The sequence below is a fragment of the Pholis gunnellus genome, assembly GCF_910591455.1.
Source record: "Pholis gunnellus genome assembly, chromosome: 20".
In the NCBI taxonomy this organism is placed as follows: domain Eukaryota; kingdom Metazoa; phylum Chordata; class Actinopteri; order Perciformes; family Pholidae; genus Pholis; species Pholis gunnellus.
This window is the reverse complement of record NC_136547.1, coordinates 10,234,896-10,250,140: the sequence shown is the minus strand read 5'-3', so window position 1 is coordinate 10,250,140 and position 15,245 is coordinate 10,234,896. Positions and strand designations below refer to the sequence as shown.

At 42.3% G+C, this 15,245-nt stretch overlaps 1 protein-coding gene across 1 annotated transcript in view; it reads left to right on the top strand.

Annotated features, from left to right (window-relative positions):
• The window catches only part of malrd1 (MAM and LDL receptor class A domain containing 1), a gene marked incomplete at its 5' end in the record, with an annotated part of 45,276 nt that overhangs the window by 28,103 nt on the left and 1,928 nt on the right, over positions 1 to 15,245 (top strand). The window contains 11 exons of the mRNA XM_079181145.1: positions 2,103 to 2,283; positions 4,601 to 4,729; positions 4,880 to 5,041; positions 8,188 to 8,345; positions 9,491 to 9,692; positions 10,225 to 10,503; positions 10,693 to 10,818; positions 11,762 to 11,828; positions 14,726 to 14,817; positions 14,959 to 15,055; positions 15,151 to 15,211. Coding sequence (XP_079037271.1) covers positions 2,103 to 2,283; positions 4,601 to 4,729; positions 4,880 to 5,041; positions 8,188 to 8,345; positions 9,491 to 9,692; positions 10,225 to 10,503; positions 10,693 to 10,818; positions 11,762 to 11,828; positions 14,726 to 14,817; positions 14,959 to 15,055; positions 15,151 to 15,211 — 1,554 coding nt within the window. The remainder of the gene's footprint in view (positions 1 to 2,102; positions 2,284 to 4,600; positions 4,730 to 4,879; positions 5,042 to 8,187; positions 8,346 to 9,490; positions 9,693 to 10,224; positions 10,504 to 10,692; positions 10,819 to 11,761; positions 11,829 to 14,725; positions 14,818 to 14,958; positions 15,056 to 15,150; positions 15,212 to 15,245) is intronic.

The window sequence follows — 15,245 nt, the reverse complement described above, 5'->3', positions numbered from 1 at the left end:
TGAATGATTGCAGAGTTGTGCCAGTTTTAATAGTGGACTCGTGAACCTCAGGAGGCTGGCTAGTTAAATCTATACTGTCTTCTATTAAACACACTGTGGTTTAACCAGGCAGCACTTATCTGTATTGACCTGAAGCTGAAGAAGATATGCACAATCACTCCAATCACCTCAAGCGAGAAACAATATAAAAAACACACAAAATGAATGTACTTTAGATGCAAGTCACAATAAGGACATTTCAATCTATTATATTACCTCCTCTCTAGCTGGCAGGTTGCTTACAGAAGCATGTGATGCATCCGGCTTGCTTCGGGTTTACACATAATGGTAAATGGTTTTGTACTTGCACAGCGCTTTTCTCCTCTTCCGACCACTACATGTCATTCGCCCAATCACACCCATTCATACACTGATGGCAGGGGCTACCATGCAAGGTTGACATTCTCCTTATTGTCAACGTCAAAAGACCAAAACCAACTCGTTAGTCCTTCTCTCAATACTTTGCCCCAAGCCCATTGGTTCCGACTGCAGACATAAACCTTTGAAAACGGGTCATTAGTATTAGCTTTGATTTCTTTAACAGCTGGCCAGTGGGCACTGTCATTTTTTTTAGTCAAGGTCACTAGAACCGCACTAAATCGTGCATTTGTTTGGGACTCTTTCCAGTGTGTGAGTACACATTTCAGCAGCATGATCATGTGTGTCTGATCAACGCAGAATAAACTACAGTGCTCGTGTTCATAGTAATATTGCACCATGTCATCCAGTGCAACAGTTGGCTCATTGTTGTGTTTTAATATTTTTTAGACAACAATGCTGCTCTTTGGCACAGACGAATAGGATCCGGCTTTGGCTACACAGGATCAGGTTCAATTCATTGTTGGTTTTGGTCTTTTTTGGGGATATGCTGACGACAAGAAAAATATAGAAACAACAGCTTTATCCTTAAATGCTTTTTGTTTGGTTTTATGCTTCAAGCTTTTGATCCAACTGCTGTTCAGTGTAGTCAATGCTGCAGAGACGGGATATTATCTTTCTTCTCCTTCTTTAATTCATCTTTGAATTTGAGCCAATTCAGACAAATCTTTTTCAGTGTTCCAGTGTTTAATCTGGAGGCTACAGTATTTATATTCATAACCTCTGTAATCTTGTTAGAATTTGCTGTAAAAAGCAGAGCTTCTCTTTGTCCTTCACCATGTTGTTGGGTATGCTTGTTTTTGTTACCTTGCTGGCTATAAAATAGAAGTGTCCTCACCTTTTGTCTGTTTAGTTTTCACCTCTTTTTGGAATGCTAAATAAGCTCGTCGCTGACGGGAAGGCAGGTTTTAAGAGGATAAAGAGAGGGGTTGTGTCGGTTTGTGTGTGCCATAAAACGGGTGTTGTTAACAGTTTTAGAGCTTGGATTAATAACTTATATGTTATTTTAAAAGTAATATTCATACTGGTTTAAATAAATAATCTGATAGTATTTTTCATCTTTGCAGAGCAAGAGTTTTGTCTCGTTTGTCTCAAATATAAGCCGGTTGAGTTCAGTGACTATTCATTGAAGTTCCTCCACTTCCTCATATCCTTGTGCCACAACGGTGTATCTTAGAAGTGACGTGATATGACTTCGTAAATGTCTCATTCGTGCTCTTGACACCACATAAAAAAACCGCCGGCGAGATATTGGCTCGCAATAATGCACATCCGCAAAAACCCTCTTTCAAAGCCACATTCGCTGTTTCAAAGCTGTATTAGTCATGATTTAGTGTCTGGGTTGCACCATGGGAAAAGGCCGAGAGGACTGAAAGAGGAATACACATCGGCATGTCTCTTAATGTGTTCCACATGTGGCATGAGAGAAAGCCATTACCATAACTCAGCCTGAGCAGGTCTCAAGGCAGGGAACTTATTACTACGATGTTATGCTAATGAGGCTTTAATGACTCCTCTCAGTTGATATTCACTGTTTCTCAGCAATCGTCCCAAGAGTTAATTCCAGCTCATTGTATCTTCTTCACTATTGACGATGCTCAAAGTTTAACATGTATGTTTCTGATGGTAACCAGAAAATGCCACTGCGTGATCGTTCCTTTTGTCAACGCCGCTCTTCTCCACAGACGGAGAGCAATTTGTGGGAGGCGTGGAACAAGACGGGGCATCAGGGGAACAAATGGAACCGAGCGGAGATCCCTCTGAGGAGGCTGAGGAACTTTGAGGTGATATTCGAGGGCATCCGCTCGAGTGACGTGAGTGGAGGAGCCGCCCTGGATGACCTGGAGTTCAAAGACTGTGCACCAAGTAGGTGGTATGAGCAGCACACACCTTTTGTACCAAGTGTTGCCTATTCACCGAACCAAAAGAAACGATATAATCGTTCCAATCATTCTAAAGTATAATTAACTGTACACAAGCACACGACTATAAAAAGTAGTTTAGTGATCAGTTGCTCATTTAAAGGATTTTTTTCCACAAATGATGCTTATTAAGTGAGATACGAGGATCAATACTTGTATTAAAGCATGTTAAGTATTGAACTAGAGCCTGCAGGCGTTTAGCCTAGCTTAGCATAAAGACTGGAAATGGGGGGGGGGGGGGGGGGGGCTAGCATGCTTCTGTCCAAAAATCCCCAAATGTATGCTACGCTAACCAACCTGCTAGCTCTAGCTTCATAAATACTTCACAGATAAAAGACTGGTATTGATATTTTCATCCAGCACTTTGCAAGTAAACGTGTTTAACAAAAGGTTAACTTGTGTGATATCTACAAACAATAAAGGAAACTAGTCAGCTACCCAATCAAAGCCTAAGTTTAACTGAGAGATAAAGTGCTGATGTGTGGCAATGCAAGTGCTGCTAGCCTACTGCCCTCCTTGTCTATGAAGGGATTCACCTTTGTAACAATACCTTGCAGCACTTTCATCTGTGTGTGTGTGTGTGTCTGTGTGTGTGTGTGTGTGTGTGTGTGTGTGTTTGTGTGTGTGTGTAAGCTGTTAAAAGTGCAAAAGTGGCCAGAGGAGATGGGAAATGTCTCGAAATTTCACTGTCCCAAAATGGAGCACTGGAGTGGAAAGTTTGTGGAAAGCCAGAAATCTCACCACCTGGCAAAGTAATCAGAGTCACTGGTATTCAGCAAACCTCTGCACAGTATATTAAGGTCTCTTTGTGCAGAATGGCAGTACAAATTGAACTTCTTGCTTCTTTAATTTAAAGTCATTTTACTGAACTTTTGAATGTTTGAGCAAAATATTCAAGCTTTAGACTCATGAACTCATTTATTGTCAGTCAGCTTTTCATACCAGTCCGTATTGAACTTTTGTATATGACGAATATGAAAAAAACAATCTAAATCCCCGGTTTTACTTATTCGTGGCCTAGAAAATCTGTACTTTCAGGCAATGTCACATGATGTGGACTAAATGACTTTCTCTCGTGGTATCATACAAGCAAGCAAGATAAAACTATCCCGTGAAATTATCTTATGATCTTTTCAACTGATAGTTTGACGTGTGAAAGTGATTCTGCCGCTGGCACACTCGGTCTATGAACAGAGAAAGAGAAGGAGAGAGTTAGTGCGTTTTAGAGAGAGATGTTTTTTTGTGGGATCACGGTCGCTGTCAAACGCTGTTTGATGTTTATGTCCGAGACAGATGTTAAACATCAGCACAAGGCTGGACACCATGTGGGATGTTTCGTGGCTCTGCCAAGGCCCTCCGCAACACACAAATATTAACACACAGAGACATAAACACTGAGCTACACACACACACACACTGAGACAGGGATCAAAACGGGCTGAGAGGCGTGCATGCAAGGACCGAACTGTCTGTCCAAAACTAAGCAACACTTTACCACGGGACAAAAAAACTCCAACACCCACTGACATCTGGCTTTTGTTTTTAGTTGGAAGGTTACAATCGGCACCATGCAAGTGACTCTGCAGTAGTCGCAGCTATTTATCTGCTCCAGCTCACATCGGCGGGGATGGAAACATGTCACCCAGGTGGACACGATAATTCTCACCCCTTTTCTGGTGCGATGCTTTATGACGCACGTTGAAGTGACATTGTTATATGTACAAAACATACAATTAACATGCCCCTCAAAGCTACCGGGTTTCCAGTTTACTCTGATGTTATTAACCACGCTTGAACTCCTGGAATTAAGTTCAGCTATTTGCTCATTTCAGTCATCATTTAATGTCGCTGCCTTTTTGACCTCATCATGCTGTAATGTCCTTGTGTGTGTGCTGCGTCTCTGCTCCACCTGATCTCCTCTCCTTCCTCTCTGTTCTGTCTCGAAGGAGGCGGAACTGGAGGAGGCTTTGATTCCCCTGACAGGCCTTTGTCTGCTTTTGTTTACCGTCTCCTCCGCCGCTCGTGTCCTTCGGTGCAGAGAACAGGAAGTTTTAATAAGACACAGTTGTTGATCGTAGCTTTTTCCCACTGAAGCTGGATTTGATTGATCTAAATGGGAAAAAAACGGGAGATAGTTTCCTGTCTAGAGGGTCGGTCCTAAAAGAAGATAAAAATAAGATGACCTGATGTAGAATATAAACGTGAATGATAAGTGTTTCTCCCTCAGATCTGTTCCTACGTTTGTCTCTGTGTGTTTGTAGATGTGGTGGAGCCACACAGTTGCCCTGCCGTCACAGACTTTGTGTGTCACAGCGGCCACTGCATGGAGTCCCATCTATTGTGCGACAACAAGGCCGACTGTGCTGATGAGTCCGATGAGATGGACTGCGGTGAGCAGGAAATGGGAAATGGGTTTCTTCTTTGGAATTACAGTAGGAGTGAATCTTGTACTATAGAGCAGAAAAACAACTTTCAGCCCAGACTTCTCACTCTTTCCTTCCATCTTTCTCTCTCTCTCTCTCTCTCTCTCTCTCTCGTAGAGCACATAGTCGACTTGCCAGGCGCGTGCAATTTCAACATGGATGAAAAGCAGTGGGAAGACACCTGCCAGCTCTCTCAGGACGCTGATGATGACTTTGACTGGAGGATCGGTTACAGGAGTGAGACACCAGGAGCTGGACCTCAGGCTGACCACAGTCCTGGTCAGTACCCACAGTGCTGCCAACCCTGTCTCTGTCATAAACAAGTCCTCCAAACTAAACAACAGCATACGCTGTTTGTCCAGCAGTTATTATGCAACATAAGCTTTTTCTGATCTGACGGATGACATCATGTTTCAAACTGCAGCCTCTTCTGGCAAAATCCCTCGTTTTGTTGACCCAAACATCCACATCAACGCCATCACTACGTGGTTTTGTGTCTCTATACTAATGACAACCAACTTCCCTCTTTGTCTTGAGGTTGAGTCATAATTCCTGCAGCCACTAGTGCGCTTTGTCACTTAAACCTAAACATGTGACGTTTTGGGGATTTGACGGCGGATGAAGTTGTTTTTCTTAGGACTATACTTTGTATCCGACATATTCCCAACAGAAATACTTCATGAGAGAAACACAATGCCACCTGAATTATTTTTTTAAATTAAAGTATTAGGTAAGAAAATATCTTCATATTAATTTCCGCTTTTTCCATTCAGAGCAGCTAAAGCTTGATATGACTTTGTTATGCTTGCGTTTAGGTGCGCTCGGCTAATGTTGATCATCATCTTGGTTAAATGTTGAAAAGTCAAAAGTGATATGACGCAAAAGACACAACTTGTTTACTTTGTTAAAACTTAATTGACATTATGATCTTTCCTCGACTTCACCAAAGTGCTTTTGTTCCCCGAATCTCATCACAGAACACGATTCTCCCTTCAGCTTTTAACTACAAGTGGCAGCTTTAGAAGTGATTTTGACACACACAAGTTTGAGTTGTTCTAACCTTTGACCTCTTCATCGTGGCTGAATGAGCACTTGCCAACACACAGCTATAAATTCCCACTAAGTACCCTGTTTATGTTCTCACTGCATGCGTTTGCTTTCTGTCTTGTTTTTTTTAGTGAAAAACGAAGCGTTTATCAAAATTAACAACAAACGACTTCTTCGTCCTCCATGTTTTCAGCTCTCGGGCGGCTCAGTGCGGCGCCTTTGTAATTACAACTTGACAGCTGGGAAATAGGAGCTTCTGACTGGAATGTGAAGTCAGGGTTAATAATACATCCTGATCAATGTCTAACTGAGCTTAACAGTATTGGACTTGTTGTTTATCTTGTCTACAGTGATGCTGCTGTATCAAAACACGTTTTTCGCTCCTGATTAGTTAAAAAGTAATCTTAGAGTTTGAATCACCTCAATACACCGCAAAGTAAACCTTCATTTTTCATGTGACTTTGTAATTTGCGTTCATTAATTATTGTTTTGTACCTTGGCTGTCAGTTTTTTCCTTTTGTTTGTTGACGCTGTTGGTACATAGGGCTTGACAAAATGACTCTTGATATTGCGAGGCTGACCTTGATAAGGAGAAGATGGCGGCATGAAAATAATGAAAAATCTTATTACAGTTTTGGCAGGAGTTCATTTGAGGGGAAGCAGTGCGCAGTTTGCTCGACTTGACGGAGAGAAAATTAAGTAACATACAACGAGAAATGCAGGAGTCCCCTGAATCCATCAACAGTAGTAAGATTTATGGCTAGGGCTGAACAAATATCCAATAATACAATTATTTTTGACTGATATTGCAATTGCGATGTGATTTGTGATATAAGAGTTTAGGGAAAGCAACATAAAACCAGTTTGAAATGGTAAAATAATGTTTTATAATTAACGGGGAGCTTAGATTGGGCCAAAACACAAACAAAAGGCCGAACTAGAGGAACATAAAGGGCCAGTGGATGCTGTTGAAAACAAATGAGTCAATACAACTAATAGAGAGCTCTTAAAATAAGAGCTATACTAATTCATCTTAGATAAACCAAAATACAACAAACTAACCGAGCCTGAAGGTAAAAACCCAAAACGACTAAATCAGCTCCCCAGCTCCTCGTGTTGTTAGACAGAATCAAGTTCTTACAACTATACCTGGCTCAGTCTCCACATCATTCTAAAATACCTCCGATCTTGGCCTCCCAAAAGCCTCAACGCAACTATTAGCTTTAACACATTCAGTCGCTGTGGCGAGCCGCTCAGTGGGAATCACTGACTGACAATCTGACCAGCTACTCAACACAGGTGTTGCTCTCGGATTAGAGGGCTGCTTTGGCTGGCGCGCCTTCAGGAAGTGGGATTTACATTTGGGATCCATGTGTGGGGAAACTACACATCCTACTCAACATGTGCAAGAACACACCAAAAAGATGCTACAGATGGAAGATGTAACATGGAGGGAAAGATCATTTTTACATCTTTATTGTCATTTTCATTGAAACACATTTTGAAATGATTATGGCGTGTTTTTGTGGTGCTCCATACAAAACACAAACGCTTTCTTAAGTCTGTAGAATATCATGTGTAGACCAGGACATCTTTACAGCATGACAATAATATATTTTGACACACATTTTGTCTTGAACAAAATATTACCCTATACTGCAATTTGGATAACAACTGGATTCATTGTTGAGCCCTGTCCACTATATTTGTAACGGCTGTGTTTTTTCATTATTCACCGTGGACTCGATGAACAAACGGATCCCACAGTGGAGCTCTAATGCCTCCTAGTATTGGCTGTGGGTGAGTTACTGAGCACTTCTGATTGGCCAGTTGAGTTTATTGAGCTGAGGGATGAATGTGGACACTGGGGGCTGTGTCACAGAATGAACTTATGATCTCACCACAGAGCGGATCAATACGTCCCGGCCATCTGCTACACACGCACGCTCACGAGAGAGCCGAACAGCGGCAAGAGGTGCACATGACTCTGCAGACATCACTTGGTTGCATTTTCAGAGATTTCTTTTTTGGCTTAGTGAATGCAGCGTTTGGGGCGCAGAGTTTGCTGTGCTGTGATGGTCTTAAATCCCTTTTAACTCGTGTGGAAAACTCGCACCTTGTTCTGGCCTCAGACATACGCTGCTTCATCTCCGAGCCTTGCCGAGCTGAGGAAGCACTCTGCAGCTTTTGGCTGCAGGCTACAACATTTCACAACAGCATGAATGCTTTCTTCAGTCCAAATATCACGTATATTGGAACCAACAGGAGAACGTTATTGGATTTTTTTTGCCTGCAGCTGGGATTGAAATGTCATTCGTCCCACTGCGGTATTACTCAAACCTCACATAAATGTACAACAAATGTATTTATCTCCAAAGGTGGTGGTGGGAACTTCCTGTACATACACTCAGCCCCTCAGAGGGAGGGTGACGTTGCCAAGGTGTCAACCAGGAGTTCATTTCCAGCCAGTATCGGCCGATGTCACCTGCGCTTCTGGTTCTACATGCACGGCTCAGACAGGATGGGAACGCTGAAGGTGAATTAATCTGAGCCACATTTCCATAAATAATTCAAAGTCCTGTATGTGTTTGTGTCAGGCATCTAGCTTCCAGATATGTTGTTTTTTTTTTAATGTCATTTGCGGTAATGATCCGTCACAGTCAACCTGAAGGCTTAATTTGGTTTTGACAGAGATGTCTTTTCCATTTTACTGCACCTCTCACTACATTATACTCTCTTACTGTCAATCACCTGATACCCACAGGAAGAAATGAAAGTCTCCCTGCCAGGAAATAAGCCATCAAAGTGTATCACCTCACAAACTTGATCATTATATCCATGTTTTCACGTCTTTTTTTAGGTGCCTTTGTTAGCTGTGTTGATTTCAGGACAACAAACAAAAAGCAAATCTTCAAAAAACAATAATTGGGTATGATGTGCGCTGAAAAAAAGCCAAAAATGACATGCAGGCAACCCGTACACTAGATATTCACAAATGTGCTATGACCTAAAATGGCAACAGTAATAATAATTCAATAATAAATAACAATACACTTCATTTATATAGCACATTTCATCATGTAATATGCAGCTCAAAGTGTTTTACATGAGAAACAATTCAGTAACACACACATTAAAAACAGAAGACACAGGGAGGGAAAATAATCAAAACAATAACGTCCTAAAGAGATGATGGGAAGATGGGATAATACGAGTAATAAAAACAATTTTAATGGTAAAAACCTTATTTGTGTTTGTTCCAAACCTTTGGGGCACAACAGAAGAAAACTATTTCAACATCGTTATTTTCATTATCGGTACATTGAGCAAGCCAGAGCTAGACGAGCTTAGGGAACAGTTTGGAACATTCTCAGATAAGCAATCGGAGAGGCGTAATAGTTTAATAAAAAATGTTTAAATCAATTGCGATCCTCTATTAAGGACTGTTCAAAAAGAACCATGTATTATAAATTATTAAATTAAAATCTTTAACATTCACTTGGAGACTTGGTTGATTTAATCACAAATCATGTTTTTATAAAAAAAATCTATCTTTTGCTGAAAGTGTCCAAAAATCATTAAAACCAAAGTTTATTTTGATTTAATTACATTTTTTTTAATTTAATCTTCGATGTCGTTTCATGTCGCCTTAAATGTCCGTGTTGGTTTGCTCCTCACCAGGTCTACACTGTGGGACCCAGTGGCACCAGTCTGCTGATGTGGGCAGCCACTGGAAACCACGGTAGCCAGTGGACATACGCAAATGTCATCCTGTCCAACCCAGGACCTTTCAGAGTGACCTTCCAGGCGGAGGCGGGTGGAGACATGTGGACAGACGTCGCCTTGGATGACATCTCCTACACTGCAGAGTGTGTGGTGGAAGGTAAAAGGTTTCCGTCTTTGATCTCTCTTTGCTCGTCCTTTTGGTTTCTTGTTTTTTTTTTTTTTTTTTTAGCACTGTGCTCATTTTTTCACGCAATTTCCTTCTCCCATTTCCTCCTTTTCCACATTTTCTGTCCGCTAACATCCATGCTCCTCTGCTCCGTTTCCATATGAATTGTGTGGACCCTCGGGCTGAGAGTAGTGAGTAAATGGAGCCTGTTGCCCTGTAGGTCCATATAAATTCACTGTGGAGACTGGGTCAGCGCCGAGGGATGACACCGAGGGCAATGGAGGGGAAAAGCAATTACATTTATAGTGTTGTTTCATCACTGCCACCCGGCCGTTCTCCCTTCACCCCTGAACATTCTGAAGACCATTAGCATACCTCTCTGTTTTTCTCTCTGGGGTTTCTCACCGAAGGATGCTGGCTGCGTGTAATCTAAAATCAATAAACGGGTATTTAAGGTGTGTTAAGCTCTCTGCATGCGTGAGTAATCATGTGCGTGTATCCTTCCTGTGATATGTCGCCTCAGGACTAGTGACTCCCCAGCCTCTGACCTGCGGTGCGGGCCAGCACCAGTGTACGTACTCCTATCAGTGTATCCCAGAGAGTTGGACGTGTGACGGAGAGCTGGACTGCGCCGACCAGTCCGATGAGGAGTTTTGTCCCACTGTGGTACCCGGTACTCTTCCTCCTCAGGATCGCTGTCCTATTGGACATTTCCAGTGTTTGAATGATACCTGCGTCCCCTCCATACTGCGCTGTGACGGCGTCCCAGACTGCCCCGATGGAGAGGACGAGAACAGCTGCCGTAAGTACATATGTCTTTGTCTTTGTTGGGTTTTTGACTGGTAGTTTGAGTGCTTTGAACTGCTTGTGAGATGAGTAACTTGCAGCATTTTTAGTAAACTTTTGTGGTTTGCTCATAGTGATCTGTGAAAACCTCTCAAACTCCCCTCTACATATTTAACCAATATCCCTTTTTTTTTTCTCCCACCAGCTCTGCTTCAGTGTGAGCTGGGAGAGCTGGTGTGTGAAAGCTGGCCTGGCTGTATCCCACTTCAGAAGCGATGCGATCGCTCTGCAGACTGTCTGCCTTTTCACTCTGATGAATCTAGCTGCCATGGTAACGTGTTTTTTACATACCTTCCACTTTCACCGCGGCGGACCTTGAAGCTCCCGCTTGTCAGAAGAAGCACCCAGATTTTAGAGATGGAGCTTATTGTCCATCTTTTGTTTCACCTTTCACTACACAGTTCATGTAGTTTCCACGTTTTAATTGTATTCTTTTAAAGCTTTAAAGTATTAAATAGTTTAAAGTATGCTCGCCTAGCTGGGTGACTCGCTGTCTGTTGGTTTCATCATTTAAAATCCATAGATTTAGCTATTTAATGTAATACTTTTTATTCTTTCTCCGTATCATACTCTCATGAGTTACCAGTTTTTAATCAAGTGTTTGCGAAAACTTTGTTCACGTCTGCTCATTTCCAGCCGGCGCGGTAACTCCCTGGACATTTCAAGTCTGGCTTTTTAGTTTTCAAAGCACACCTCAATGGTTGCTGCGAGCTGCCAAAATCCATTAAAACCTTCTGCCTTCCTGGGTTTTCAGGAATAAGACCAAACCTCACTTTTTACCTGCATTCGCTGCCAAGCCGTAGCTACTTTATGGAGGTTGAACAGGACTCGAGGGCTTCAAACATAATGATTATTGAACAACCCTGATAAACCCCCCCCCCACACAACCTGTGTTCATCAGATGTACAAGATGGAAGGAAAACAAATTGTACTTAAGTGGTATAATGTGCTGATGCTTTCTGCAGAGGTTAATGGATGATGCTCAGTGCACCGTGTCTCTCTGGCAACATAATTCACTGATTTCATGTTCTGATATCAGAGCTGCAACATGCTTGAGTGCGAGTGTCTGTTTCCTGTCAGAGGAGAGAAGTGGATGACGGCTCGGGACAGAGAAAGAATGCAGAGGAAAACCTGAGGAGGGTTTTCATTTTTTGTGTGTGTTTTCGATAATATATTCAGCAGTGATGGTCAGTTATTTTACGTGTGGTTTGCAGATTGTCCTCCGCTGTATTGCCTGGATCGGGGCTCATGCCTCGTGGAGAAACACGGGCCTGTTTGCATGTAAGTAGAACTTCACCCTCGCACAAATGAACACACACTTATAAGCACACAGCAACACACCCTGTCACGCTCATAAACACGCACAAACAAAGATAAGTATCTTGTGTGTCGGGCCCCACTCCTCCTCCCATCCTTTATCTCTCTTGGTGAGCCTTAAAACATGGAAATCCTATCAGTCTTGTTTCTTTCCTTGGAAAAGACGCGCTCCACGAAGCATGTGGGAATCTGCTTATCCCCTACAGCTTAACCAGGGTGGTTGTGCCTTCATTTATCCACCAGCACAGTGATTCCTGGGAATCTCTGATGGATTCTTCTGGTCAATATTTAAACACGGCCCCCGCTACCAATGGTCTTAGTGGGGGGAACCACAAAAAAAACTCCTGAGGTCACTCTGTCGGAGTTTTTATTCGAGGGAGCTTATGAATCTAGTTGTCTGCATCAGCAGCTTGGAATGTCCACAATGAGATATTTCATTCTAAGAGTGAGAATGTGATAATGAGACTTGCTGCTGGATCTGTTCACATCATTATGTCCCACTGAATCGTCTCTGACAGATCCACATTTCTCCATCTTCGTCTCAGAAAGTTGCTTTTTCCACAGACTGGACGTGGATGAATTCACGAATGTCTCTGCAATGCAAGTGTCATATTATAGAAATGATAGAAGAAGAAAACGCATCTATCTGTCTGGTCTTTAGAAATAGATCTAGACAAGAGGAGGTAGCTCTAGAGATAGATCTAGATCTAGACAGAGAGATAGTTATAGATAAATGGAGATAGATCTAGAGAGATAGATCTACATATCTCTAGATCTATCTCTATCCATCTCTGCAGATCTACTGTATCTATATCTTCTTCTAAATAGCCAATTAGCTGCTCAACTGCAGGACATTAAACAAAATGTACCTTCAAAAATCACTGTGATCCGTTAGACGGTGTCTGCCTACATGGCTTGTAGGCTACCAGTTTGTTTACTCTGTGTCTCGTTACCCTGCCGCCGGTATTGGAGCCTGCCAGCTCCTGCTGTCCGTCAAGCACAGACATTTTGACGGCAAAAAGGATGAGATTTTAGTTGGACTTTAAAAAAAAAAATGGATGTTTCTGCAGCTTGAAGATATGCCACTGCTCTCATTGTCTCATTCAGCCTCCTTGTGTTTGATTCCCATTTTTTATTTACTCTCCAAAATTCCTGAACACACCGCCGCCACCACTGCCTCCTCTCATTATGTAACAGGACTTTACTGCCGTCATTCACTGCACAGTGTGGTATGGAGCTCCTGTAGCTGTTCCAGCATTGATAACATGCTGTAGTAGAACCCGAGGCCAGCATCGGAGGGCACCTCTGGCTCAGTATTTGCATCACGTTCCCCCCCCCCCCCCCCCCCCCCCCCCCCCCCACACTCTGCTGAGCAGGATCCACCAGGGAACCAGGCCAGGGACGTCCCTCTGCCACGGCCAGACCGTCACACAATATGTACCCTGAACCCCTCGGAATGATAATGAACCAGTCTGGCTTCACTGAGAGCTGTGTGTTTTGCATTAGAAGCTCAATGTTGAGCAGAAATCAAGCTGATACTGAACAGATGTTGCCTTGTACCAGAGTCTCCGGTCGAGAGGAGAAGAACTGAGTTTCTTTCCCAGAGATGCAGCTCACCAGACGGGCCAAACTATTCTCAATTTGTGTGTTTTTCCATGCTGGACGTCCAGCAGATGAATCTTGCACCATTTGTCAAGATAGGGATGTTTGTTTGTTTTTTACATGGTTTGATAGTATAAGTGTGTCCTGGGTAATAGACATTTTGTGATTTATGTTCTTTACCTATTGCAGTATTTTTATTTTTGTATCTTTTATTATTTTACGCACATTTAAAAGGACATGGCCAGTTTTGATCTATATTTTTCTTATTGTCAACAAAAAACAACATTGCTTTGGTAAAATGATTCCCAACCAGCTGCACCAAGGGGGTACTTTAGGTAATATGTGGAAAGGTTTTGAAGGAGATCAGCTTATCTGAAAAAATAGCAGTTGTAATCTATATTTAGGAGGAAAACACACACACACACACACACAAATAGGTGTGAGGCTGATCTTTAGTATATTTATAGTCTATCCAGCTAATAAAGTACTGCAGGAATGAGTCTTTGACACAGAAATGAGTTAGCATTTGCGACTTCCAGTTCCTTGAAACAAACTTATGAGATTCAACATTTTGTTCTTAGAAATAAAATAAGTTCGTAAGGACCCCTCTGGTGGATTTTGAAGCGTTTACGTGTCTAAAAAAAGGTGTTTGCTAACAAGTGGCTAAATGAGACTACATGGGTTTTCAGGGACATTAAACGGCATCGAGTCAAACGTTGTCAAATTACAAACCGGAAGTTTGAAATCATGCAATAGTGTTGTAGTTTCTTTATAGCCTAAAGTTAGCTTTTTACTTGAAACGATTGCATTCATGCTTCAAATATAATAAAAGTGGAGTTAATTTGTGAAGACTGACTCACTGAACAAAAGGTGTAAGTATCATAAACTTGTGTTTGCCACAGAGCTTATTTTCTGCAGTAATCCAATGGAAAGATAAAAAAAATGTTGTCGAGGGAACCAGGGCAATGCTAACTCCCATTTTGGCCTGCAAATATACGTCATCCCTGCACCACTCATGAACTACCAGCTACTGTAGGTCCAGTGCACAGGACTGTGCAACCTGAGTCTGTTTTAACACCGTGTGCTGCAAAGTCGTGAGCGGAGCGTCCAAACATGGAGCTGAAAGTGATAGATAATAATTCATAGTAGAACAAATGCCTTCTCGATCAAACCTACTTACAAAAAAAAAAAAAAACTGGTATAAGAAGTTATATAGTTATGCAGAATCATCATCAAAACGTTGTACTATTTCTTGGCAGGTGTTATCCAGGATGGACGGGCAACCGGTGCCTTGTGAAGGAGAAACCGTCTCTCTCCACCTCAACACCCAAACCAGAAGACACACAGCTGGGTAGTAAAGAAACGCCTCCCTCGCTCTATTAAACTGTCTAGCTGTATTTATTTACTATATCTTTGCAAACCCTGTTAATGTCTCTGCAGTCCATTAAAAAGTTCTCTCTGCAGGAATTAAATGCACCTCCCTCTTGTTCAGACGCTGTGTATGTTGGCATCGCCATCGGACTGCTGCTGCTTGTGGCCGGAGTCGCTGTCTGCACTCTGGCTTTGTACAAGGAAAAATGCTACTTCATGTGAGTTCTGGCTACAATTATGACTCCTTTTTGCTGCTTATGATGATGATGATGATGATGATGATGATGCGTGTACTTTTTTGCTGGCTCCGCAGAAAGCCCAACCTGATGGACTACGGAGTGATGGATAACACAGCCTTTGACTGGAGAGCAGAGGTCAGCGAGCAGAAATGTCCAATCAATCATCAGC